The sequence below is a fragment of the Ochotona curzoniae genome, unplaced genomic scaffold (assembly GCF_017591425.1).
Source record: "Ochotona curzoniae isolate NIBS_2020 unplaced genomic scaffold, NIBS_Ocur_1.0 contig_3819, whole genome shotgun sequence".
NCBI lineage: Eukaryota > Metazoa > Chordata > Mammalia > Lagomorpha > Ochotonidae > Ochotona > Ochotona curzoniae.
In genome coordinates this window covers 8,057,098-8,081,921 of record NW_024466004.1, presented here as the reverse complement: position 1 = coordinate 8,081,921, position 24,824 = coordinate 8,057,098, and the positions used below count along the sequence as shown (strand labels likewise).

The following is a 24,824-nucleotide window of genomic DNA, read 5'->3' as shown; positions in this document are numbered from 1 at the left end:
CTCCTTTTCTAACTGCCAGTGCCCTGGGTTGGGGAGCCGGATGGATCTCAATATTGGAAGAGCAGTCATTGTTGAATGGCTCCGGACTGGCGCTTGGGACTCATCCCTTTCCCCAGGGAGTTTTCAGTAGGATGAGCTTCACGCATTAAGATGCAAGGGAATCACCTATGCAAACCTGGAGGGGGCCTGGAGGAATGGATTAGAAGGGACCCATTGCTTGGCCTGTCACCACAGGAAAAAAACTGGAGAAAGTTCTTCAGGACTAAGTCCATGGTCACCTAGTGGGTTAAGCCCAAACTTCCAAACTCGAGCATGCTGTGTTGGAAGCCTGGCTCGCTGCTCTGCTTCCATCTCCAGCTCGTTGCTAACACACCTGAGACAGCAGCAGAGGATGGCCCAAGAATTTAAGCCTCTGATATGCCACATAGGCGACCCAGGGGGAGTTCCAGGCTCCTTGGTTTCAGCCTGGCCCAGCCCTGGCTGTTGCCACATCTGTTGGGAGTGAACCAATAGATAGAAGATTTTCTCTGTGTGTGTCTCCCCTTGCCATTCTGCTTTTCAAATAATCATTAAAAAAAAAAAAAACAGCAATGATAACAGCAGTCACGGGAATGTGTAGAGCCACAGGCTCTGGTGACTCACTGGATCACAGTGGACTGGTAGCAGGGAGGAAGAAGTGGAGGGCGGCTGCCAGAGGATGTTGGTGGAAAACTCACGTCACAATGGACGAGGGAGGTGAAAAGGCCGTGTTCGACTCCAGAGCAAGATGGCTCAAAATCCAGCAGCAGTCACTGTGATCCTTGAGTTAGAAGGCCACAGGATATCTTTCCCAAGCAGGTTTCAAAGGAGTGGAAGTTTATGGTGAGCTGAAGAGTGAACAGGCCGTGAGGCAGCGAAGGCAGCAGATGTGGGATGCTGGCTGCCTTGCCGAGGCAGCATTTGGCCTCAGTGCTTTATGCCAGTTGCAAGGTAGCACGAGGCGCACTGCATAGCAACCAGTATTTGCTGGGCACACACAGCCTGGGAGGGAAGGATATGAATTTGTGGATCAAAGTATTCCGTGTCTGTGTCATGGTTGGTCCTGGCAGGCTGTCAGCTGGATTTACCCATGGCACCAGGCCTCTACGAGAGCCACAGTCCTGAGGCCTGGAGCTCACCTGCATCAGCACTGCTGAGAAACTCAAGTCAACAGCCAGAGCCTGGATTCAAATTCAGGCATTCCCTCCCAGGAGGTGGGATGTGGCTATCCTAACTGCCAGGCTAAATGCCCACACCCTGAGTGGGATCTTTCATCTATGTGCAGCCAGGTACCCAGTGTCTTCTTAAATGTGCTTGGAAACATAAGGACTGGGGACAGTCCTGGGTTAAACCTCCACTTTGGAAGCTGACATCCCAGATTTGAGGCTGTTCCTATTCCAATCCAACCACTTGATGATTGCCTGGGAAAGCAGTGGATGATGACTGAGGTACATGGGGCCCTGCCGCCCATGAAGGAAACCTTAATGGGATCTCAGGCTCCTGACTTCAGCTGGCTACACCTTATAAATGAGCTATTTGAGAAGTTATTCAGTGGATGGAAGATCTCTCTCTCTCTCTCTCTTTCTCTCTCTCTCTCTGCCCCTTTTTAAGGTTTATTTTATCAGAAAGTCGGATATACAGAGAAGGAGAGACATAGAGAGAGGAAGATTTTCCATCTGCTGATTCACTCCGCAAGTGGCTGCAATGGCTGGAGCTAAGCTGATCTGAGGTCAGGAACCAGGAACTTCCTCTGGGTCTCCCAGCAGATTCAGGGTCCCAAGGCTTTGGGCCATCCTTAACTGTTTTCCCAGGCCACAAGCAGGGAGCTGGATGGGATTAGAACCAGCATTCATATGGGATCCCAGTACGTGGAAGGCAAGAACTTTAGCCACCAGGTTACCACGCCGAACTGGATGAAAAATCTTTTTCCATTTTCCATCTCTGTCACTCTGCCTTTGAAAAAAATAGATAAACATTTTTAAAAGGAAAATCAGTTGAGGAATGGGAAAGTTTTCAGATTTAAGATTGAAGGCACCTCCATGAACATTTTAAAAAAATTTGGTCCTCTCTCTCCTTAGATAAATGGACTTTATAATATATACATAAAACATCTACTTTTCAGGTATTTGACTTTCAGATTTTCAGGAATGCATAATATGCAAAATAGAAGGCAGTCCCAGGATGCTTAGTGGTGAAGAGAGCAGACAGCTGGGCAGTAGGGCAGTAGCTGGGACAGATCAGCGCCATGCAACCCAGCCCATGGATTCCAAGTGAAAACGAATGTCCATCCCTGGTCATGCGGCCTGTCTCTTGCAGTGTCTCCTACAGAGAGCAGTGGAGGTGTGGGTAAGGATGGAGTCAGAACCAGCCCAGGTGAGACACTGCTGTTGGAAAGCCTGGAAACAGTCCCTCCTGCCTGCTCTGCAGCATCGCCCTCTCTAAAATGAATGAATGGGTTGGGGTCGGCACAGTGGTGTTGCAGGCTGATCCTCTGTGTGCAGAGCCCTTATGAACAGTGCCCCTATGTGCACTGTTCAAGTTTTGGCTGCTCCACTTTTTTTTTTAAAGATTTATTTTTATTATTTTTTTATTGGAAAGGCAGATATACAGAGAGGAGAGACAGAGAGGAAGATCTTTCGTCCGATGATTCACTCCCCAAGTGAGCACACGGGCCGATGCTATGCCGATCCGAAGCCAGGAGCCTCTTCCGGGTCTCCCATGCGGGTGCAGGGTCCCAAAGCTTTGGGCCGTCCTCGACTGCTTTCCCGGGCCACAGGCAGGGAGCTGGAAGGGAAGCGGGGCTGCCAGGATTAGAACTGGCACCCATATGGGATCCCAGGCGTGCAAGGCGAGGACCTTAACCACTGCGCCACTGCGCTGGGCCCGGCTGCTCCACTTTGATCTAGCTCCCTGTTTATGGCCTGGGAAAGCAGCAGCCATCTGTGGACTGGACTAATAGATGGAGGATCTCTCTCTGTTTTTCTCCTCTGTCTGTAACTCTGTCTTCCCAATAATAAATATGTATATTATATATATGTATATACATATATACACTTTTAAAAGAGTGAATAGGTCTGCAAGGGTGGGTGTGGGAGGGCAGCTGGGTCAAGAAAGCAGACAGCTGCTTTATCTTGGAGTTTGGAAGGAGTTACACGCCCAGGATAATGGAGCAGGACAAGAAGCCTTGGAACGTGGGTTTTGTGTAGGATGTGCTAGAACAGGTGTGGCAGCGCCAAGCACTGCCGGGCTACATGATTCACAGGGAATTCTGCCAGCAACCACCACAGACTTACAAGCAGGCCTGAAACATTTTTGTAACTCGACCACTCCCTTCTGCAACCTCTCTTCCCACCGCAGTCTCCAAACTCATTCCACGCACTGCTCCCCAGGACTGGGCCCGCTGTCCATTGATCAATTAAACTGTTAAGTATACGCTACAGGATCTGGGACTGGGCGGACGCTACTTCCTCAAAAGGCCAAGGCCAACCGTGGTAAACGCAGGTTGACAGGGCGCATGCGTAAAGCCCGCGCAACCGCAGTGGTCGCGGTCACTGCCATCGAGCCACGGTCCTGATCTACCCGGGGCGGGTCTCGGATGGGGCGGGGCTCGGTGCATCCGTCGCCACGCCCATCTCTCCACCCACCCTCTTCACTTCCCGGAACGGAAGTGGAAACGCCCCGTTGTCTAGTTCGCATACTGCGGAAGCTGCGCTCCTTCCAGCTCCTCCTCCTCTTGGGTCTCCTGTCACCATGGCGCTGGCTGTCCTGCAAGTGCTGGATCCCTTCCCGACCGAGACCCCTCCCTTGTCTGTGCTGCTCCCGCCCGGGGGCCCGTGGCCTGCGGCGGGACTGGGCTTGGTGCTGGCCCTGCGGCCTGCCGGGGAGAGCCCTGCGGGGCCGGCTCTGCTTGTGGCAGCCCTGGACGGGCCGGACGCGGAGACCGAGGCGCGGGGCCCTGGGCCCCCGCTGCTGCTGGTTAGCCGCGCGCTGCTCCGGCTCCTGGCCGTGGGCTCCGGGACGCGGGTGCGGGCTCGGCCCGTGCGGCGGCCTCCAGCACTGAGCTGGGCACTGCTTGGCACTTCGCCGGAGCCCGGGTTGGCAACGCGAGTCGGGGGGCCGCTGTTGGTGAGGCGCGGAGAGATCCTGCCAGTGCCCGGGCCTCGGGTCCTGGAGACGCGGCCGGCGCTTCAAGGGCTGCTGGGCCCCGGGACGCGTCTGACGGTGACCGAGCTCCGCGGGCGGGCCAGGCTGGGCTCGGACACCGGGGACGGCAGCCGGCTCCCACCCGCGCCCTTGGTGTCCTCCTTCGCCGTTTCCAGGACGGCACGACTACTCCAGGGAGTTCCAGGAGGGACTGGAGAGGCCCTGGCGGTGAGCCGGAGCTGCCTGCGCGGCCTGGGTCTCTTCCAGGGCGAGTGGGTGTGGGTGGCCCGGGCCGGACAGCCACTGGCCGCGTCCCAGCCGCACCTGGCCACGGTGCAGGTCCTTGATCCTCGCTGGGACCTGTCGGAGAGGCTGGGACCAGGCTCTGGCCAGGAGAGAGAGCCTCTTGCCCATGGCCTGGCGCTGGTGCCTGCCACTTTGGCCTTTAATCTCGGCTGTGACCCCCTGGAAGTGGGAGAACTGAGCATTCAGGTATGCAGCAGGATGGAGGCCGTCTTTATGGAGCGGGCAGGAGTCCTGGGCTGCTCTGCTCCTGTCTTCACCTAATGTCTGTTAACCTTTATGTCGTTTCTCTTATCAAAATCCCATAAGGCTCTGTAGTGTGCAGGAACCCACCCTGTCAGATCTGTTGGGGTGACGGGTGAGGTGCCACATCAAGTTGGGGAAGGGGGCCTGTGCCCTGATCTACCCTGCCTTTCCAGCTGTTTGCTGACAGCCTGTGCAGGATTGTACTGGAGTGTGGCCAGGAGGAGGGAGGAGTGCTTATCCTGACTTTGAACAACCTGCTGATTCTTCTAGACTCACCTGTTACAGTCCTGCCTGCCTGTTCTTTCAAAACCCTATGAAACATTCTACCTTTGTCACAAAACCTTGCGTAATCTCATCACACACAAATGCAGCACAACGTCTTCCGATAGCATTTTGTCCTTTGCTTAGGGCATTCATTGGATTCTGTCCTGTTAGGATTACATCATCTATCTATGCTGCAATCATGGATGGGCCCAGCATCCCTGATCTGAAATTCCAAACGGGAGTGTTTTGGGTTTTGGATTTCAGATTTTCAAATCAGGGATACTGATCCCGCCAAGTCTATGCAATATTCCAAAATCAAAATATATATATATATATATATATATATATAATCTGAACAACTGTAGTGCCAAGTATTTCAAATAAAGGTTACTTACCTATCTTATAGATTAGTTCTTAAACAAAAAGGCTCTGTTATGTGATGCCTAGCATTTAATAAAGTATTTGCTTTCTGTGTTTACTTCAATATCGCAGCTTCATTTGATGTTTAATAAGTAATATGGTTTAATGTAGGGTCAATGATCAATTAGTTACTTAATGGTAACTGAATAGTCTGGTTTAGGGTCTAGGCCAGAGTGAGAAAAGGGGGTGGCATCTCTTTTGGGCCCGTTCAGTGGGCAGCTGTGTCGTCTCAGGTCTTACCTCCTGCAAGCCTGGTGGTTATGAAGGTTAGAGGATGGAGATCTCTCGGTTGCTAAGAGACTGGCGCAGCCTATTTCCTTAGGAGGAGGTTGAAAGGTGGCACTTGTCTGTCTCGCAGAGGTACCTGGAAGGCACCGCGGCCCCTGAAGACAAAGGAAGCTGCTCGCTGCTTCGCAGACCCCCGTTCGCCAGAGAGTTACACATCGAGATTGTGTCCTCTCCCCACTACAGCGCTAGCGGGAATTATGACCGTGCTCTTTACCGGCACTTTGAGACACCCAGGTTAGCTGCCCCACTCCGCCAGTGGCTAAAAGCATCTCAAGTCTTCAGCACTCTTCCGTCCCATGCCTTAGAGGCAGGTGTTCCAGAGCCAGATTTTGGGGGTGAGCATCGCGCTGTAGCAGGTTCAGCTGCTAGTAAAGATGCCTGCATCCCAAATCAGAGTGCCTGGTTCCAGTCCCTGCTTTAGGGATATCTCCACAGCCAGTGGAGGCATTGGAGACCCTGGTTCCAGTCTCAGCTTTAGGGATATCCCCACAGAGAGTGGGGGCATTGGAGACCCTGGTTCTAGTTCCAGCTTTAGGGTGCCCCCCACACCCAGTGGGGGGCATTAGGAATGCCTAGTTCCGGTCCTTGCTTTAGGGATGCACCCCCCACATCCAATGAGAGGGCATTGGAATGCTTGGATTCAGTCCTGGCTCCTCCACTTCGAGCTAGGTTCACTTCTTAGAAGGCAACAGAAAATGGCTCAAGTGTTTGGGTCCTGGCCACCCATGAAGGAGACCCAGATGGAGTCTGGGCTCTTAGCTTTAGCCTGGCCCAACTCCAGCTGTTGGAGGCATGTGGAGTATAAGCAAAGTGAATGGAAGCTCTTTCTCTTTGTGTGTGTCTCACCTTCTTTTTCTGTTTTCTCTGCCTTTTGGTTGAATAGATCTTTAGATAAATATATAAATACACCTAAAGAAGGGGCATGCATTATAGGGCAGCAAGTTAAACTGCCCTACATCCCATGCCAGGATGTCAGTTCAGGTCCTGGCTGCCTCATTTCTGACCCAACTTTCTGCTAATGTGCCTGGGCAGGCAACTGATGATGGCCTAAGTACTTGGGCCCCAGTCACCCACATGGGAGAACCGGATGGAGTTCCAGGCTGCTAGCTTTGGCCTGGACCAGGCCTGGCTGTTGCAGACATTGAGGAAGTGGGCCAGTAAGTGGAAAATCTGTCTGCCTTCCAAATAACGTTTTAAAAATACTACATTTGGGACAGTCTTGTAGCTAGAATCCTTGCAGCCTATCAGGCAAACAACCTGAAGAGAAATCCAAAGCATGCAATGAGTGTGTACATTCTGAATGGAGAAACTTCTTTGAACAAGGAGAGCTCCAGAGCCAGCCAGGACGCCTCTGTGACCTCTCGGGTCTCCCCACTGCAACTGCCAGCACCTTCTAGATCTTGCTCGGAAAGCGGCTTGGGTTCCCAGGGTGTGGAGTACATGGGAGATAGTCTGTATGCTGGGGAGGGGCATGGGGAAATGTCAGACCCCTGCCATGAGCTGACTGGGACCACTGCTGTGTTGCAGGGTGGTCCAGGAAGGGGATATCCTGTGTGTGCCGACAGTTGGGCAAACAGAGGTCCTGGAAGGAAATGCAGAGAAACTGCCAAGGTATGCAGCTGCCTCCTATCTTTAGGGCTGGGGTTTGTCATCTGGGTGTAGGAATTTTCTAATCCCTTCTCCCCACATCGTGTGAAGGAGAATCCTTTGTGGCTGTCATGCACTTTTTTTTCCCTGGAGAATAGCTCCATCCATCCCTTCTTCACATTCCTGAACAGGTGCATGATTAGAGAAACCCACTGGCATTGGGAGATGTTTTATCCGCAGACTGACTGATGGGCTACAGTGGAATTTCTTCCTTTCTATCATAAACCATGGCGTTTGGACCAAACTTTCCCATCAACCTAAAAGGGCACACAGGTGGTTTGTGCTCTTGGATGGCATGTGTGCACTCTGGCCATCCTGTCTCAGCCTGAAACAGCACAGCGGGGTCGCTGCTGTGCAAAAGAGGCCTGCTCTTTCCCATCCATCTCCACCAAGGGTGACAAATGGCGTTACTGAGCCAAGAACAAGGGGTCCAGCTTTTCTCTTCCCCTTGGCTCTGGTCACAGAGGCTCCATGCCACATGGCGAGGTGAAGAGCCAAGATGGCAGTGAGGAGATGTAAAGGGAGGAAAAGGTGGAACCCGGACCACAGGGTAGACCTAGTTTGGGCTGATTTCCTGAAATGATGTGCTAAAAGGAGATCACAGCTGAGAAATGCTGTAAGAGCTGTCATGCCCCAGGCCGCGGGCCTCACCAGCCCAGAGTCCCCTACCAGGAGACGCCTTATCAGGAGCACATAACTCTCTTTGGACCCTAGCCAATGCTGGGTTCTGCCCACACAGCCTGGTGGTGCCCTGTAGAACCCCACTAAGGTTTCATGATTCACCTCCTACAAGTGTCCCAGGCCACAGCTGGGGGCCGTTGGAAAATGCACTTCTGGGTCACTTCCATCCTCTGTCTCCTATTGCAAATTTAGCAAACACCTGTGAGCCAGCTCTCGCTAGGAAAGTTGGATAGAATGCCCACCCTTTGTGCACGCACAAGCGTTTGACAAGACAGGCCAGCAAGCTAGTTCTATCCAAGGGCTTCTGCCACCCCAACCCTACAGACTCCTGGCTCCCCACTCCCCCAGCCCCAGGTGCTGAGCACACACATGATTCCCCTCACAGGTTCTGAGGTGGGTAGGATTGCAGTGAGTAGGCAGGTGGGCCCAAGAGCGGATACCAGTGCTTTGGTTTCCCTGGGTTTGGTTAGTATGTTCCTGTGCTCCTTGGAAGGGAATTCCCTTGCTGGGATAGCCCTTTAGTATATTTTCTGTGCCCCACTTCCCAGAAAGAGGCCACGCGGGAGCCAGCCCCACCACTGTCCATCTGGCTCCCTGGAACACACTCTAGCATCCTCCATGCTGTCCAGATAGCTTTCTGAGCTCTGTCCCTTCTGCTCACCCAGAGCAGGGGGAAGGTGGTGTGAATCCAACAGCCATCTGCTGCTGGGGGTGGCCTCTCCCCACTCCTCCTCCATGCTGACCCTCATCATAGCCCTTCGGAGAGCAGTGAGCATCTAGGGCTGGCTTGTAGGCTCTGATTGTGCTTGTCCAGACCACAGTCCCTGCTCCCTGGCATGTGGGTGTTTCATAACACTTGCTCGCCGCACTCTCCCGCCTCACCCTGAGGCACCCCCACTTTGGCGCCCTGTCTGGACCCAATATTGACCAGCTGGCTCTGCCATCGCCTTGCCATCTGTAGATTAAAGAGGGTGAGGAACTCACCAGGTCTTTGGAAATGAAATGAGTCGGTGTCACCTGTCACCCATCCTCTTCCTCGAGAGAAGGTAGCATACTGCTCACTTTGAGCGACTACACTACGCTATCAGATCTAGGGCAACAGGTGCAAATACCTCTTCAAGGCCCATCAGATCACCTTTCTCCCATCAAAGGCAAAAGTGGGAAGGTGAGTCTCTAAGAAGATAAATTCACACACCATAACATTCATATTTTCAATTCAGTGGTTTTAGTTACACGCACAAGGTTGTGCACCTGACACTGCTGTCTGGTTCTAGACTCTTTGTTGCCCCCAGGGAAACCCTGAGCCCATTTTCACTCACTCCGTAGTCCTCTCTCAGGTGAAGTCTATAGGTTAACTCCAACGTGCAGCCAGGAAAAAGAATCCAAATGCACAGTAAAAGTTATTATGACGGCCTGCCATCAGATTTTGTGGATTAAATGAGAGCCCAGGCACCCTTCCTTCCCTCCCTCTTGTGGCTTGGGGGAGGTGGGGTTGAGAGGGGTGAATTGAGTGTGTTCAGGGGGTCTTCATAAAGGAAAAATGATTGAATCCAAACTTTCAGTTTCACTTGCCCATGCATTTAGTCCCCTCATGGTTGAGGGAGAGACTGCACGTGCAGTCACTGGAAATAACTTGACATGTTCCCTTGCTTAAGGTGGCAGTGGTTTCTCTTGCTGTGGGCTGGCAGACCGCAGGGCTGGAGAAACACGACCCCAGGCCTCTCTGAGGGTTGTCATGAAGTGGGGGAGAGAGGAAAGGGAAGGCTTGACTCCTGTCCTGCATATGTGTGAGGTGCAACCTGGGCAGGGTCAGGGCAGGAGAAGATCCTGTGGTGGGGGGCACCTGTACTTCCTGCTGGGCCTCAGGCCTTGGGGCGCTTATGTGCTGGAGAAAGTCTTTTGGGGGTAATTTGAGGTTCAACCAGGCCTCTTTCCTGCAGGTGGCCGGAGCTATTTTTTAAAGTAAAGAAGACGGTTGGCGAGGTTGTGGAGGGGCCAGCCAGTGCCTACTTGGCTGACACCACCCATACTTCTCTGTACATGGTGAGGTGCTAGGGGCCCTGGGCAGGGGATGTGAGGGGCCAATGTGAGATCCAGCAGCTTCCTCCTGCCTCTCCCAGGTGGGTTCTACCCTGAGCCCTGTCCCCAGGCCCCACTCAGCGACAGCTCTGTGGAGTTCTTTGTCTCCTCCTGGCCTAGAGGGCCTGGTGGCTGAGCTGTGCGCCACACTCAAGCCACGCCTGCAGCCGGGGTGAGTAACAGGGTGAGTGAGGCCACAGTCCCTGGTCAGACAGCCTGGACTCCAAGTTCTTAAAGCTCTAGGGGTAGGCATGGGAATGGGAGGACATTCCACAGGCTCACAGGTGCAGCCCAGGTCACTGGGCTTGATCCTGAGGTAACCTCCCTCCTGCAGGGTCGACTATCAAGAAAGAAGTGCCCGCAAGGGCAGCCTCTCTGGGGCTCCCTTTCCCCTGTGCAGCCTGCCCTTCACCTACACCCCTGTGGCCCTAAAGGCCACTGGTGGCCCACGTGTAGACCCACCCTGCATGGTATGCTGCAGGCACAGGGATGGCACACGGGCTCAGCCCCGCCCCACACTGCATGCTGTGGGCAATGTGGGAGCCCCGGCCTCCCTGTAGGGGACAGCCCCGGGCTTGGGGGCAGGGAAGCCCACGAGTCACACGCCATCTGCTTTCTACCATTCCAGGGTTCCCGTGTGGGTGGGGACTTGAAATCGGGGCAGGATGGAGGCACCAGTGCCTGTTCTGTGGTTTCAGGGGGTCCTTGCTGACAGGAACCAGCTGCATCCTCCTACGGGGCCCCCCGGGCAGTGGCAAGACCACCGTGGTCAGTGCTGCCTGTGGTCGCCTTGGGCTCCACTTAATGAAGGTGAGGTACCCTGAAGAGTAGAGACCCGTGCCCCCCCAGCCCAGCTCTTCCATGTGTCTGCTCCTCTTTCACTCTCCCATGGCCTTCTAGGAGCCCTGACACATCGCCCTGGTGGGCTGCGGGTCAGGCATGCTCAGAGGGAGGAGGAGCTGAGAGGTCTGGTTAGACAACCCCAGGGCCTGAGTAGGGTTGAGAAAAGGGGTGACCTGGCCAGTGTGGTGCCTCCGTCGTCCAGGCCTTCCTTCCAGGGGCAGCAACTTTTGACTCCCTGCCACACCTCCCACCTCTTGCTCACGGACCCTGGGCGGCCCCTCACCAGGTGCCCTGCTCCAGCCTCTGCGCAGACAGCAGCGGGGCTACAGAGACAAAACTGCAGGCCGTCTTCTCGTGGGCCCGCCGCTGCCGACCCGTGGTGCTGCTGCTCACAGCCCTGGACTTACTGGGCCGGGACCAGGACGGCCTGGGAGAGGACACGCGGGTGGTCGCAGCCCTGCGTCGCCTCCTCCTGGATGAGGCCCCCCTTGACAGGTATGCACACAGGACTGGTTCCCCACCACCCTGCGCTGTCCTCAGCAGCCCTGAGCCCAAAGGAGGGCTCGAGGGGCATGTGGAGGGGGAAGAAGGTTGAAAAGTTAACCGCCTAAGCCTTAGCAAGGTCCCGTTGCCCGGGGTCATCCCTCAACCTCAGGTGGTCTCCCTGCTCCATCCTGTCCCTGCCACCATCTCTGCCCTGTGGTAGGGCACCTGCTCAGCTTCAGTGCCCACCCCTCTGCCCGCAGCTGCCCTCCTCTCCTGGTACTGGCCACCACGAGCCGGGCCCAGGACCTGCCCACTGATGTGGAGACAGCATTTCCGCACGAGCTGGAGATGCCTGTGCTGTCGGAGGGGCAGCGACTCAGCATCCTGCAGGCCCTTACCGCCCGCCTCCCCCTGGGCCAAGAGGTGAACTTGGCACAGCTGGCACGGCGGTGTGCAGTGAGTATCAAGACGAGGCCCATGCCTCCCTGCCTGGGAAACCCTAGGACCTAGTCACAGAAGGAGGCCAGTTCTGCTGCCTCTAGGTGACGTTGGGAAATTCCAGGCCTCTGAGGGGACCTATCCCCCAGGGTGTCTCCTGACTGCCACACCCTGCTTATACATCCTCTCCTTCTCTAGGGCTTCGTGGCAGGGGACCTCTGTGCCCTTGTGGCCCACAGTAGCCGGGCAGCCTGCTCCAGGATTAGGAACTTGGGGTAAGGGGGTTTGTGTTCAGGATGGAGGGGGAAAGGAGCAGGAGGGGTGGGGATGGGGAGGACCTTACGAACAAGGCTCCCCTTGCAGTTTGCCAGGAGGCCTGAGCGAGGAGGATGAAGAGGAGCTGTGTGCCGCTGGCTTTCCCATCGTGGCAGAGGACTTTGGCCAGGCGCTGGAGCAGCTGCAGGCAGCTCACTCCCAGGCCGTGGGAGCCCCCAAGGTGCAGGCTCCGGGCAACAGGAGTGGGATGGGGCAGGAGAGCTGCCTACCCCAGCCTATGCCAGATGCCTTCTCTCTGCCCATCCATCACCCAGATCCCCTCAGTGTCCTGGCATGATGTGGGTGGGCTGCAGGAGGTGAAGAGAGAGATCCTAGAAACCATTCAGCTCCCCCTGGAGCACCCTGAGCTGCTGAGTCTGGGCCTGAGGCGCTCGGGCCTTCTGCTCCATGGGCCCCCTGGAACAGGCAAGACCCTCCTGGCCAAGGCAGTCGCCACTGAGTGCAGCCTCACCTTCCTCAGGTGAGGGAGATAATGGGGTTGGGGAGGGCAGCCTGAGAAGTCAGCTGTGTGTGTGTGTGCGCGCACACGCATGCATCTAAAGCATCTCTCCTGCCTCCCAATCTCCCTCAGCGTGAAGGGGCCAGAGCTGATCAACATGTACGTGGGCCAGAGTGAGGAGAATGTGCGGGAAGGTGAGAGAGGCAGAGGGTGGGGAGGCAGGGGTCCCAGGTCTCCCTTCTGCCAGACCCAGCCAGCTCTTCATCTCTCAGCTGCAAGCGCCCGCACCCTGAGCTGCCTTCCTCCCCTCTTCCCCTCTCTCCCCAGTGTTTGCCAGAGCCAGGGCGGCAGCCCCATGCATCATCTTCTTCGATGAGTTGGATTCCTTGGCCCCAAATCGGGGCCAAAGTGGAGACTCTGGAGGAGTGATGGACAGGTGTGTGTGGTGGGGGGCTGCTGAGCAAGAGGGGTTTGGGGGTCCTGGGTGGAGGCAAAGAGAATGTTCTGTCCTTCCCATGGTTCTGAGGTGGCCTTACAGGGCAGGTGCTGGGTGTGAGCTGCAGGAGGGTTGGGGCCCAAGAGCAGGTGACAGTACTGACAGAGGGCCTCCACTGAACAGTCTGCCAGGAGAGACCCCTGCAGGTGGGGTGAACCGAGGACCATGCCCCACTGTAGTTTCCCTCTCTGCTCTCCAGGGTGGTCTCACAGCTCTTGGCTGAGCTGGACGGGCTCCACAGCACTGGGGATGTGTTTGTGATCGGGGCCACCAACAGACCAGACCTCCTGGATCCTGCTCTTCTGCGGCCTGGCAGGTAGGCACCCTGGCCCGCTGGCCTCCACCAGGCCTGCCCCTCACCCCTGCTGCATGTCTGCTTTATTCTTGCTGGCCAGGTGCCCACTCGTACCTCAGATGCACCTACCCTCTCCCTCCCTGTCTCCCTAAGATTTGACAAGCTGGTGTTTGTGGGTGCCAGCGAGGACCGGGCCTCCCAGCTGCGCATTCTGAGTGCCATCACACGCAAGTATGCCCCCGTTGACAGGACACTCCCAAAAGGGGCTTGAGCCTGGGAGTGGCGGTCAGGGCTGGGTTGAGAGGAGGGAGGTGAGGTCCCATCTCCTCCCAACCCCAACCCTGACAGATTCAAGCTGGAGCCCTCAGTGAGCCTGGTGGACGTGCTGGACTGCTGCCCGGCCCAGCTCACAGGGGCAGATCTCTACTCACTCTGCTCTGACGCCATGACGAGTGCCCTTAGACGCAGAGTTCATGAACTGGAAGAAGGTGAGCCCTTTGCCACCCCAGAATCAACCCAAAAAAACTAGCAAGAGCCAGTCCCAGTGCTGCATTTCAGCAGACGGCACATCGGGGCACTCTGAGTGGGAAGGGACCACGCCTAGTGGACTGGTCCTGCTGCCCTGGGGAGTCCGGGGCCTCAGCCTCAGTCTGCCCTTAGCTGACATGGAGATCCCGACCTTCCTTCCCTTGCTGCCACCCTCCTCCCCCTTCCTCAGGGCTGGAGCTGGCCAGCTCGCCGCTGGTGCTCACCATGGATGACCTGCTGCAGGCCGCCGCCCAGCTGCAGCCCTCAGTCAGCGAGCAGGAGCTGCTGAGGTACAAGCGCATCCAGCACAAGTTTGCTGCCTGCTAGGGAGCTCCCTGCCACAGTGGCCGCAGGTAGCCCCCCTGCAGACTGCTGCCACTGCCCCTCCCGAACGCCACCTCCCTGCAGGAGACACAGCCCTGGGTGACTGGCAGGCCCAGCAAGAGCTCACCTGGGTATTTTTTTTGCCTCCAGGCCAGCTGCTCAGGAGGGCTGGCATATGCCTGGTTCTGGGGATTGGGAACCTGAAAGTGGCTGAAAATAAAGTGTATGCTGCCCCCTGCTGGTGTTGTGGCATAACTGGCTCGTGTGAAGAGCAAGATTGTAGGCAGTGGGTGTGTGAGGGAGGACCATATAAACGCGAAGCTTGCAGGAATGGTCAAGGCACGGACTGTATTGCTTGCCCTTCCATTGGCCTGAACCTATGTTCTACACACCCTCTGCTGTAGCCAGCCCCTCCCCACACAGCCCCTCTCCCCTGGTGTCCGCAGCAGTTGGAAGGGCCGGGTATGGAGCTGCTGGGTCCGAGTGTGCATGGGGCCATGGGAGCGGTGGCTGCTCTCAGCCCGTCTTTTTGAGCACGTGGATGAAGTAGCAGGGGACGTAGGCCTGGCCTGGCTCGTAGGGCTTGAAGTCTCCCAGGACGCTGTGCTGGCACTTGCCCTCGAAAGCTGCTCGGAGCAGCTCCGTGAAGGGTGCCAGGCAGTGCGGGTAGTAGGAGAGCCGGAACTTACTGCAACAGAGCCCGGGCCAACCCCTGAGGGCTGCTGGCCTCAGCCACCGCACCATCCAGGCCCCCCCAAGCACAGTGGCTTCCCGTCTACCTCAGGCCTGGAACACCATCCTGGCTAGCCGCCGGCACCTGCACCGTGTAGTCCAGGGTCACCATGTGGGCCTTATTGTTCACCATCAGCACCGATGTCGTGACATCCTTGGTCAGGTCACTCTGCAGGCAGGGAACGGTGCATGCAGCAGGCTGTGTGAGCCTCTGTCATCTCCCGTGGGACCCTGGAGTCCAGGCCCACACTCCTCACAGGGCAGGGGGAGGAGACCCCCACCTTGTAATAGATGTTCTTCCCAGGGGGTGCGCAGCCCGTGCTGAGGATGTGGTCGTAGTTGCGGTGGTCGATGACCAGCAGGCCCCCGCAGCGTACCATGCTCGCGATGTTCCTCAGTGCCAGCCGGTGCTCGCTCTGGTCCCCTGAGCTCCAGGCAGAGGCAGAGGCTTGGTCTGCTTGGGGGACCCCTGGCCACCCCCCACCCCGTCTCTCTCTTCCACAGCCTGCCATCTTTCTCCTCCCCAGGGACACCAGCACTGGGGCAGAGACAAGCAGAAACAAGAGTGGGCTGGCCAGGGAGGTGGGGAGTAGGGGAGGACTGGAAAGGGGTGGAGTAAGAGGCGTGGCTCTGCCCGCCCACCCACAAGGCCACTCCTCTCACCTTTGCAGTCTGGCAGGTGGGCAAAACTGTTCCCAAGGCAAATGACAGCATCAAACCCGCCCCCTGCTGGCCGGGGCACGTCTTTGTCCAGCGTCAACCAGTTGGCTTCTTCTATGACTAGGGGGCATAGCAAGGGACCATTTTCAGGGTAACCTCAGGGTGCCAGTGACACCTCCCCACCCCCTCCACCACCACCACCAAGTGCAGTCTTGCATGTCTTCATTAAAAAAAAAAAATTTGTATTTGAAAGGCAGAGAGAGACAGAACACTTGCCTCTGCTGGTCCACTCCCCCGTGGCTGCAATGGCCAAGGCAGGGCTAGGTCACAGCCGGGAGACCAGAGCTGCTTCTGAGTCTCCCACATGGGCACAAGCGCCCAAGCATTTGGACCGTCCCTCCCAAGTGCATTAGCGGGGAGCTGGACTAGAAGTAGAACAGCTGGGACTCTAAAAGGTGCCAATACAGGATGCTGATGCTGCAGGCAGCAACTTCTACTGCACCAGTCTTAGTTTCCTCTTCAAGACACCCACAAGGACTCCCATCTAGTTAGGAAGAGGGGATCATCGTGGGCTTGGAGGGTGAGGAGGGCGCGGTGGCTGGGAGGCAGGGCTACCCGTATTTGTGTGTTATCTGCAGGGAGGGCCAGAGCGCTGTAAACACAGTTTATCTAGCTCCTCCCCTTAGATACCCAGGCCTCCCTTCTCAGGCACAGGACATTTTTGCTGTCACCTTGAGGAAAACAGAACAGCCCATCCCTCTCCCCCAGAATCCAGGGCCAGGTGGACAGTGTCTCCCGCGCGGCCCTGCATACCCCATTTGTCGAAGGCAGGTTCATGCCGCCGGTTCCAGCGCTCTTTGAGTGCATACTTCAGCATCTTGTCGCTGGCGTCCACGCTGGTCACGCTGAAGCCTTCTTCCACCAGCATGATGGAATCCACCCTGGATAGTGTCGGGAGATGGGGAGCAGTCAGGAGTCCGGCAGCCCCCACCTCCCTCCTGTTTCAACTCCCGCAGCTGCTCCCACCCTCCCAGGGCCTTCTCGCGGTCCTCAGGTGACCTGGCACACTGCCTCTCATTACCAGGCGGCGCCACTTAGCACGCCTCTGCAGAGCCTGGCAAGCCACGACCGCAAACTGCCTGAATCCTCCCCGCGACCCTGGGGGCAGCGCTGGAGAAAACGGGCTGGCAGATGGGAGCTCCTAGTGGGTGAAGGAACTTGAGCTCCAGGACTGTGCGCACTGTGGCTTAGCCGAGAGGAGGGACCCTCCCTAACCAACCCTGGGGTTACGTCTCCTCCCGCTGGGCGGGGGCCTCCTTCCCCAGGGGTGAGTCAGGATTAGCACCACTTACCCATGCTTTTTTTTTCTCTCTCTCTATCTCTTTCCCTGTGTTGCGGGAGCGGGGGAGGGGCGGGGGGGGACGGAAGGGGGAGGTGGGGGTGGGCGGGTAGTGAGAGTTTGGAAAACAGCAGCAGCTAGAGCTTGGCACGTGCGCGCGCTGAGCAAATGTTAACGCTACCCAAGGCCAGGGTAAGGAGGGGCCTGGCCCCAAAGCCCAGCTGTCGAGTCTGGGCCAGTCTCCGGCACCCACACCCTAGCTCTCCCAGTCGACACTAGCCATGCCCCTGCCGCCCCAGCGGCGCCTCCCAGCCCTGGCCTGCCTGGTCCCTGTCGGCGCCCCCTGCGCCCCAATGTGTTTTGTTGGCCACGACCCCTCGGTCCTCCCGCGACCCGCTGGGGGCTCACCCGGTGCCGCAGGCCACGTCCAGCACCCGCTGGCAGCCGTGCTGGCGGAGCAGCCCGAGCAGCCACGCCTTGTACTCGGCCGTGCGGCTGCGGGTGTCCCCTATGTAGAGCTGCCACACGCGCGCCGCTTCGCCATCCGCGTACTGGTCCGGGAGCCCTTCGGCCGCCACCCCCAGGGAGCGGGTCCGGTACACGCTGTCCACCATCCTGGCCGGCTCCTGGCCTCGCAACCACGGTGTCGGCACTTATAGCCCGGCCGCTGCTCGCGGCCCGGCCGCCTCACCTGGCCAATGGCAGGTGAGCGCGCGGACACGCCCTCCTGGACTCGGCACCGCGCCGAGGCCGCCGGGGCTCCGGCGGGGGTGGGGTGGGGGAAGGCGCTGCCACCTCGCAGTTCCGGATGCGGCCCTTCAGACAATGCCACATGCAGGAAATAGACCCTCTTACCCTTCCTGGCTTCTGCCCACTTGTCCTGGGTCTCCAGGAGGGTTTCCAATGAGGTTTGGGAGAAGGAGACGACGACATGGGCCACCCCACCCGCACGCCTCCTTTCTCAGATTGGGGAAGAATAGGGAAGAAAACCTGGAACCTCATCTAGAGCTGAGCCCCGCCCCCGCCCCGGCTAGCGGGGTACTTGGACCAAAGGGCGAGGACATGGGGTGGACAGGGATGTCCAGCGATGGGGCTGGTCTCTTTACCAAGGTCAGGGGCAGAGCCCAGGCTGCAGGTAGGGTCCCAGCCCACCTGAAGCGCATGTGCGGTTGTGCTATAGGGAGCACCTCCGGATCTTCCCTGAGCCCCCGAAAGCTGAATGGGGTCTTCCTTTCCAACTTCCCAGCCGGTTGCACACTAAGACCATGCGCTTTCCAGCCACCTGCTCCAGCAGGAGAGAGCAGACCGGTGTCAGGGGTGAGCATGCTTGATGCCCTAATTCCTGTAAGGGGCGGGAAGGGACCCGCGTCGCCCACAGCGAGGATTCACAAGAGCAGAGTGCACAGTGAAGCTTGTTTAAGATGCTCTACCAGGGAGCAGGGGGAAGGGCAGCGCTACAGGACGGCTGTAACTGACAGCAGCTTGGGACACTCTCAAATGCCTGAATTCAAGCCCCAGCTCTGCTTCTTACACCAGCTTCCTGACAGCACAGCCCCGAAGAGGCAGATGGGGACCACGCGGGAGATGCGGTTGGTCACAGTTCCAGGCTTCAGGCTGCAGTCTGACCCAGCCCTGACTGTTGCGGAGATTTGGGAAGTAAATCAGCAGACGGGATCTATCTTTCTCTGCCTGTATATCTCTCTCCAATTCAAATAAAACAGTTTTGGCGATTTGATTTATTTACTGTATGCCCATCCTTCCCCCCACCCAGAGCAGCACGGTTTCCAAACTCCTCTCCCAGGACAAGATCCTGAGCCAGATGGGTTCAGGGAAGTGCAGCCCAGCTTAGACCAAGGCATCAACGCCCCTCCCACCTGCTCTGCTTCTCTGGTGTCAGAAATCTAGCCACATTCCAGGTGCACTGGCTTGGCTTGCTAAACCTCCACAACCAAGAACTGGGATCCCACATGGGCACTGGTTTGTGTCCCAGCTGCTCCACTTCCCATCCAGATCCCTGCCTGTGACCGGGGAAAGCAGCAGAAGATGGACTAAAGAACTGGATCTTGCACCTGCATGGGAGGCCTGAAAGAGGCTCCTAGCTCCTGGTTTCAGATCAACTCAGTTCCAGCCATTACAGCCAACTGGGGAGTGACCCAGTGCATGGAAGAACTTTCTCTCTCTCTTCTCTATAAAAAAAAAGCTGCCTTTCCAATAAAAATAAATATCTTAAAAAAATAAAAAATCCAGTCATGGAATCCATGACAGAGGAGTCTCTTTTCCCCAACCGTTTTGTCCATGGAGTTTCTCAGCTGGAGGAGCCCCAGAGTGATGTCATCATGCTTAGCTTTTTATTTTCAGCGCAAACACTGCCTCAGTCATGCCTGTCCACGTCCAGGGAAGGAAGCCGGGTCTGTACCCTCACCCTGCCCTCAGGGGGTTGGCAGTAAGCTTTTGACAGGGCACTGTACTGGGGAGTTTCTGCTAATCCAGAGTCGTTCTTCTGTCAGAATATGCTGGAGGAAGGGAGGGCCTTTATCTAGCAGATAAAACATGGTTTAGGACACCCATATTCCAAATCAGACCTCACAGGTTCAGTTCCCAGCCATAGCAGAGCCTGGAGAACACATGGTGGTTAATGGCTGGAGTGAATGGGGCCCTGCCACTGCAGGATTGAATTGCTGGCTCCGTGCCCCAACCCCCACTCAGGTTGGCTTGCCCCAAGATGCTGTTAGGATGCCCACATCTCAAATCTGGGCACTGGGGTTTCAGTCTTGGCCCCATGCCAATTCTAGCAGGCAATGGCTCAAGCATTTGGGTCCTTCCCCAACCACATTCTGCCAGGATCTCCAGCCCTAGTGACTGGAAGCATTTGGGTGAAGCAAATGCTCTCTCTCTCTGCCTCTCAAAGGAATAAATAAGAATAAAATGTCAGTTTATTTTGGAGGAAAAAAATGTTAAGGGGTAGACACAGTGACACAGCAGGTGAAGTCACTGCTTAGGTCACAGGCTATATCAGAGTGGTACCTGCGGCCTAAATGGGACCACATTCAAGGAGAGGACTTTAGCCGCTAGGCCATCGCGCCAGGCCCAATGAAATAATCTCCACTGGGACCAAGTGGCATCCCATTTGGGCACCGGTTCTAATCCCAGCAGCCCTGCTTCCCATACAGCTCCCTGCTTGTGGCCTGGGAAAGCAGTGGAGGAAGGCCCAAATACTTGGAACCCTGCACCCGTGTGGGCGACCCAGAGGAAGCTCTAGGCTCCTGCCTTTGGATTGGCTTAGTTCTAGCTGCTGCGGCTGCTTGGGGAGTGAACCATCAGATGGAAGATCTTCCTCTCTCCTCCTCTCTATGTATTTGCCTTTCCAAAATAATAATAATAATAATAATAATAATAATAATAATAAATATAACTTAAAAACTTTGAAAAAAAGTTTATTTCCTTAAGGTAAAGGAGTGACTCAAGTGTAAGACTGGAGACAAGGCCAGACTACTTTAGTTACCATCTCACCGCGACCCCTACTTGCCGAACTTCCTTAGAACATTCTGGGTCTAATCAAACAAAGTAATACTATGCTGCTTATGGACCCCATACATATGCAAGCCCACCTCTGCCATTTCAAAGAAATGTGCTGACCCCTTGCACTGATCCATCAAAAAAGGTCATGAGGGGGCTCATACAAACTGTGGGTCAAGTTCTGGCTTCTCGATCTCCCATCCATTCGGGGAGTGATCCAGTGGAAGATCTCTCTCTCTTGCTACACCTTCTAAACAGAAATAATTTAAAAAACAGACATTTATTTGTATTGGACAGGCAAATTTCCAGAGAGGAGACAGAGAGAGAGAAAGATCTTCTGGTTTACCCCCCAAGTGGCCACATGGCCAGAGTTGAGCCAATCTGAAGCCAAGAGCTTCTTCCAGGTGTCCCACACAGACGCAGGGTCTCAAGGCTTTGGACTGTCCTTAACTGCTTTCCCAGGTCACAAAATGGAGCTGGAAGGGAAGTGGGGCTGCTGGGATATGAACCAGTGCCTATATGGGATCCTGGCACGTGTAAAGTAAGGACTTCAGCTGCTAGACTAACACACCGAAACCCCAAGATTTATTTTGATTAGGCAGATTTACAGAGAAGGAGGAACAAAGGTCCATTTCCCATGAACTTTAAAAAGAAATATTTATGGGGCTGTTAGAGTGACATACCTGGAAAAACCACTTGGGAGACACAAAGAACCTCCTAGCTCCTGGCTTTGGACTGGTCTAGCTCCGGCCATCAGAGAAGTGGAACAGAGAATGGAAGATGTTTCACTGTGTCTCCCTCTTTCTGTAACTCTGCCTATCAAATCAATAAATAGATGAATATTAAAAATAAATAAAAACGTAGTGAAAGAGAATCTGGGTGCTTGGATCGTGTCACCCGTGTGGGGGATGGAAGAAGCTCCTGGCTCTGGCCTGGCCTCATGCTAGACATGGCAGTTACTGGGAAGTCAGCTAGCAGACAGAAGATTCTTGTCGCTCTCCTTACTCTCTGTCTCTGCACCTCTGACTTTCAAATAAATATATAAATATCAAGTTTTTTTCATTTATTTGAAAGTGTGACAGAGAAACATCTTGAATTTGCTAGTTCACTCCTCAAATGGCCCCAATAGCTGCGGCTGAACCAGATGGAAGCCAGGAGCTCAGAAAATAGTTTCCCATGTGGGTGGCAGGGATCCAAACACTTGGGTCATTATCTGCTACTTTCCCAGGCCCATTTGCAAAGAGCTGGTCTGGAAGTAGAGTAGTTGGAAATTAATGATTGGTCTAGTGTGGGATGCCTGTGTTGCAGGCAATGCCTTAGTCCACTGTGCCACAAAGTTAGCCCCTCTTCCATGAATTTTCATCAATAGGTTGAAGAATATTGCTGCATTTTTGTGATTTTGATATTCTTGGTGTTTTCCTCTTTTTTTTTCTCTTAAAATTCATGTAAACAACATCAGTTCCTCATAAGGTTAGTTGTAAAGGTGACTACTCTTGGAAGTCTGAAATCTCCAAAGAGACACCTGGATCCTGTTCCTAGAAAAAGCTTCCGCTTCCTGAAACACCAGGAGGCAGACAGGGGATAGGGAGAGGTTTACGGGAAAGACAGCTCCCTTCGAGGCATGCTATGTTATTATTGTCTGCACTGAAGTGATATGATCAGAACCCCAAGCCTATGGATTGTAAATTCCTATCACATGCTTTCTGTTTTGTGTCACTGTAAGCCCCTTATCATGTATTTGCTCACTGCATATAGCTTTTGATTTTCCCATAAATACTTGCTATGAAAACCCCACACTTATTTGGTTCAAGGGCACTTCTTGCTCATGGCAAGAGGTTGACCCTGGACTGAAAATTAGTATCATTTCACTAGCCATGGACATAAAGTTAAAATCATTTCACTTGCCTTGGAGTTTTGCTTGAGTTCATTGAACCCCAACCAATTCCTGCCAAAAGAATATTAAAAAAAATTTATTGCGCCAGCAGCGTGGCTCAGTGAGTGAAGTCATCCATAGGAGTGCCAGCTGCAGCTCAGCTGCTCCACTCCCAATGCTCCTGGGAAAGCAATGGGATACGGCTGAAGTCCTTGGATCACTGCACCCACATGAGACCAGGAAGAAGCCTCTGGCTCCTGACTTTGGACTTGCCCAGCTCTGTGTGGACATTTGGGGAGTGAACCATCAGATGGAAGACCTATCATTCACCTTTCAAATAAAACTAAATATTTTTAAATTGATTTTTTTAAGATTTATTTACTTTTATTTGAAAGGTAGATGTTTACAGAGGGAAGGACAGAGAAGGTTGGCACTATGGCTCAACTGGCTAAACCTCTAGCTCCAAGTGCCAGCATCCTAAATGGGTTCTGGATATTGTCCCAGCTGCTCTACATCCCATCCAGCTCCCTGCTTGTGGCCTGGGAAGACAGAAGAGGATGGCCCAAAGCCTCGGGACCCTGTACCCATGTGTGAGACCTGGAAGAAGCTCTTGGCTCCTGCCTTCAGATTGGCTCAGCTTTGGCTGTTGGAGCCACTTGGGGAGTGAACCAGCAGATGTAAGATCTCTCCCTCATGCACTCCGTAAATCTGCCTTTCTGGTACAAGTAAATATTTTTAAAAAGAGAGAGATGTTTTCCACCCTCTGGTTCACTCCCCAATCGGCTGAAACAGCCGGAACTAAGCTGATCTGAAACCAGGAGCTTCCTCTGGGTCTTCCACACTGGCACAGGTTCCCAAGGCTTTGGGCCGTCCTCTGCTGCCTTCCCAGACCACAAGCAGAAAGTTGGATGGGAACCGGAGCAGCTGGGACACAAACTGGTGCCCATATGGGATGCTGATGCAGTGGGCAGATTAGCATACTAAGCTATCACACCAGCCCCGGCATCCTTTTATATTTGTTTACTTGGAAAGTAGGGAAAAGGAGAAACAGAGAGATCTTGGAATCTCTAATTGACACTTCAAATGACCTCCCCAGCTGTGGCTTGGCCCAGTGGAAGCAGGAACTCAGGACCTCATTTGGCTCTCCCATGTAGATGGCAGGAGCCTACGCCCAGGAGCATCACCCACTGCCTCCTGGCACACTTGGCAGGGAGTGAGAAGGAGCTGCGACTTGAACCAAGCGCTCGTTTATGGGATGCAGGTGTCTCAAGCAGAGGGGGAACCCACTGCACCACGATGCCTGGAACCCAGAGATTTTTTTTTGAAGAGTTGAGATCTGCACAAAGTTTCTGGACTTCTCTTTTTTTTCTTCTTCTTCTTTTTTTTTTTTTTTTTCAAGATTTATTTGTTTGATTGGAAAGGCAGATACACAGAAAGAGACAGAGAGGAAGATCTTCCATCTGATGATTCACTCCTCAAATGGCCATAGCAGCTAGAGCTGATCTGATCTGAAGCCAGGAGTCAGGAGACTCTTCCAGATTTCCCACATGGGTAAATGGTCCTAAGGCTTTGGGCCGTCCTCGACTGCTTCCTCAGGCCACAACCAGGGAGGTGGATGGGAATCAGGGCCGCTGGGATTAAAACTGGAACCATATGGGATCCCAGTGCATATAACATGAGGACTTGAGCCACTAGGCTATAGCATTAGGCCCAGTCCTAAATATTTTATAAATTAATCCTTGGCCCCAGTGATGTGGCCTAGTGGCTAAAGTCCTCACCTTGAACGCGCTGGGATCCCATATGGGCGCCGATTCTAATCCTGGAAGCTCCACTTCCCATCCAGATCCCTGCTTGTGGTCTGGGAAGGAGGTCGAGGACGGCCCAAAGCCTTGGGACCCTGCATCCTTGTGGGATACCCAGAGGAAGTTCCTGGATCCCGGCTTCAGATTGGCATAGTATCGGCAGTTGCGCTCACTTGGGGAGTGAATCATCGGATGGAGGATTTTTTCTCTGTCTCTCCTCCTCTCTGTATATCTGACTTTGTAATAAATAAACAAATCTTTAAAAAAAAAATTAATCCTTGAGCAGTGCATGGCTCAACAGGCTAATCCTTTGTGCTGTCAACCAGGAATGAAACCCAGGAACTCCAATACTAGACATGGCCAAACTGCTCACCTCAGAGCACCTTCCCCTAACATGAACAAAGATGTATGGACACACGACCTGGGTAAGTGAAAGTGAGGAACTTGCCTTCTGGAAGCTTTAAAATGTGCACAGAGCCCTTGCATAGCTACCTTTGAGCAATCTCTGGGTTTGCCATCTGGGTCTGTGTTGTTTTCAGCTGTTGAACTGGAACAAACTGGCCTGTGGTTCTCCAAGCTAGGGTGTCCTGGGTTCAGACAGTCCTGTCCCTGAAGGCATAACCTTTGC

The 24,824-nt window shown here is 54.7% G+C and overlaps 2 protein-coding genes across 5 annotated transcripts; one reads left to right on the top strand and one right to left on the bottom strand.

The window, feature by feature from the left end:
* The first annotated feature begins 3,736 nt into the window (after window positions 1–3,736).
* PEX6 (peroxisomal biogenesis factor 6) lies at window positions 3,737–14,512 on the top strand. Of its 2 annotated transcripts, none has more exons than XM_040983393.1 (17): window positions 3,737–4,389; window positions 5,753–5,916; window positions 7,210–7,293; window positions 9,951–10,053; window positions 10,131–10,261; window positions 10,788–10,899; window positions 11,219–11,427; window positions 11,679–11,874; window positions 12,055–12,131; window positions 12,220–12,352; window positions 12,447–12,652; window positions 12,764–12,825; window positions 12,959–13,067; window positions 13,327–13,443; window positions 13,576–13,653; window positions 13,771–13,910; window positions 14,141–14,512. In XM_040983393.1, exons 1-17 carry the CDS (start codon window positions 3,769–3,771, stop codon window positions 14,275–14,277), a joined length of 2,679 nt encoding a protein of 892 aa, XP_040839327.1. In that variant the 5' UTR covers window positions 3,737–3,768; the 3' UTR covers window positions 14,278–14,512. The 2 variants fall into 2 exon arrangements, with proteins under 2 accessions (XP_040839327.1, XP_040839326.1); XM_040983392.1 differs by having other exon boundaries at window positions 3,737–4,653.
* An 87-nt stretch (window positions 14,513–14,599) lies between these two features.
* On the bottom strand, window positions 14,600–17,678 carry GNMT (glycine N-methyltransferase). 3 transcript variants are annotated; one of them, XM_040983397.1, is made up of 6 exons: window positions 17,414–17,678; window positions 16,480–16,607; window positions 15,670–15,786; window positions 15,288–15,430; window positions 15,054–15,175; window positions 14,600–14,962 (listed from the first exon to the last, which is right to left on the bottom strand). In XM_040983397.1, the coding sequence occupies exons 1-6, from the start codon at window positions 17,617–17,619 to the stop codon at window positions 14,791–14,793; spliced, it is 888 nt and encodes a 295-aa protein (XP_040839331.1). In that variant the 5' UTR covers window positions 17,620–17,678; the 3' UTR covers window positions 14,600–14,790. The 3 variants fall into 3 exon arrangements, with proteins under 3 accessions (XP_040839331.1, XP_040839332.1, XP_040839333.1); XM_040983398.1 differs by having other exon boundaries at window positions 15,288–15,374; window positions 15,671–15,786; XM_040983399.1 differs by having other exon boundaries at window positions 15,288–15,324; window positions 15,672–15,786.
* Window positions 17,679–24,824: the final 7,146 nt, after the last annotated feature.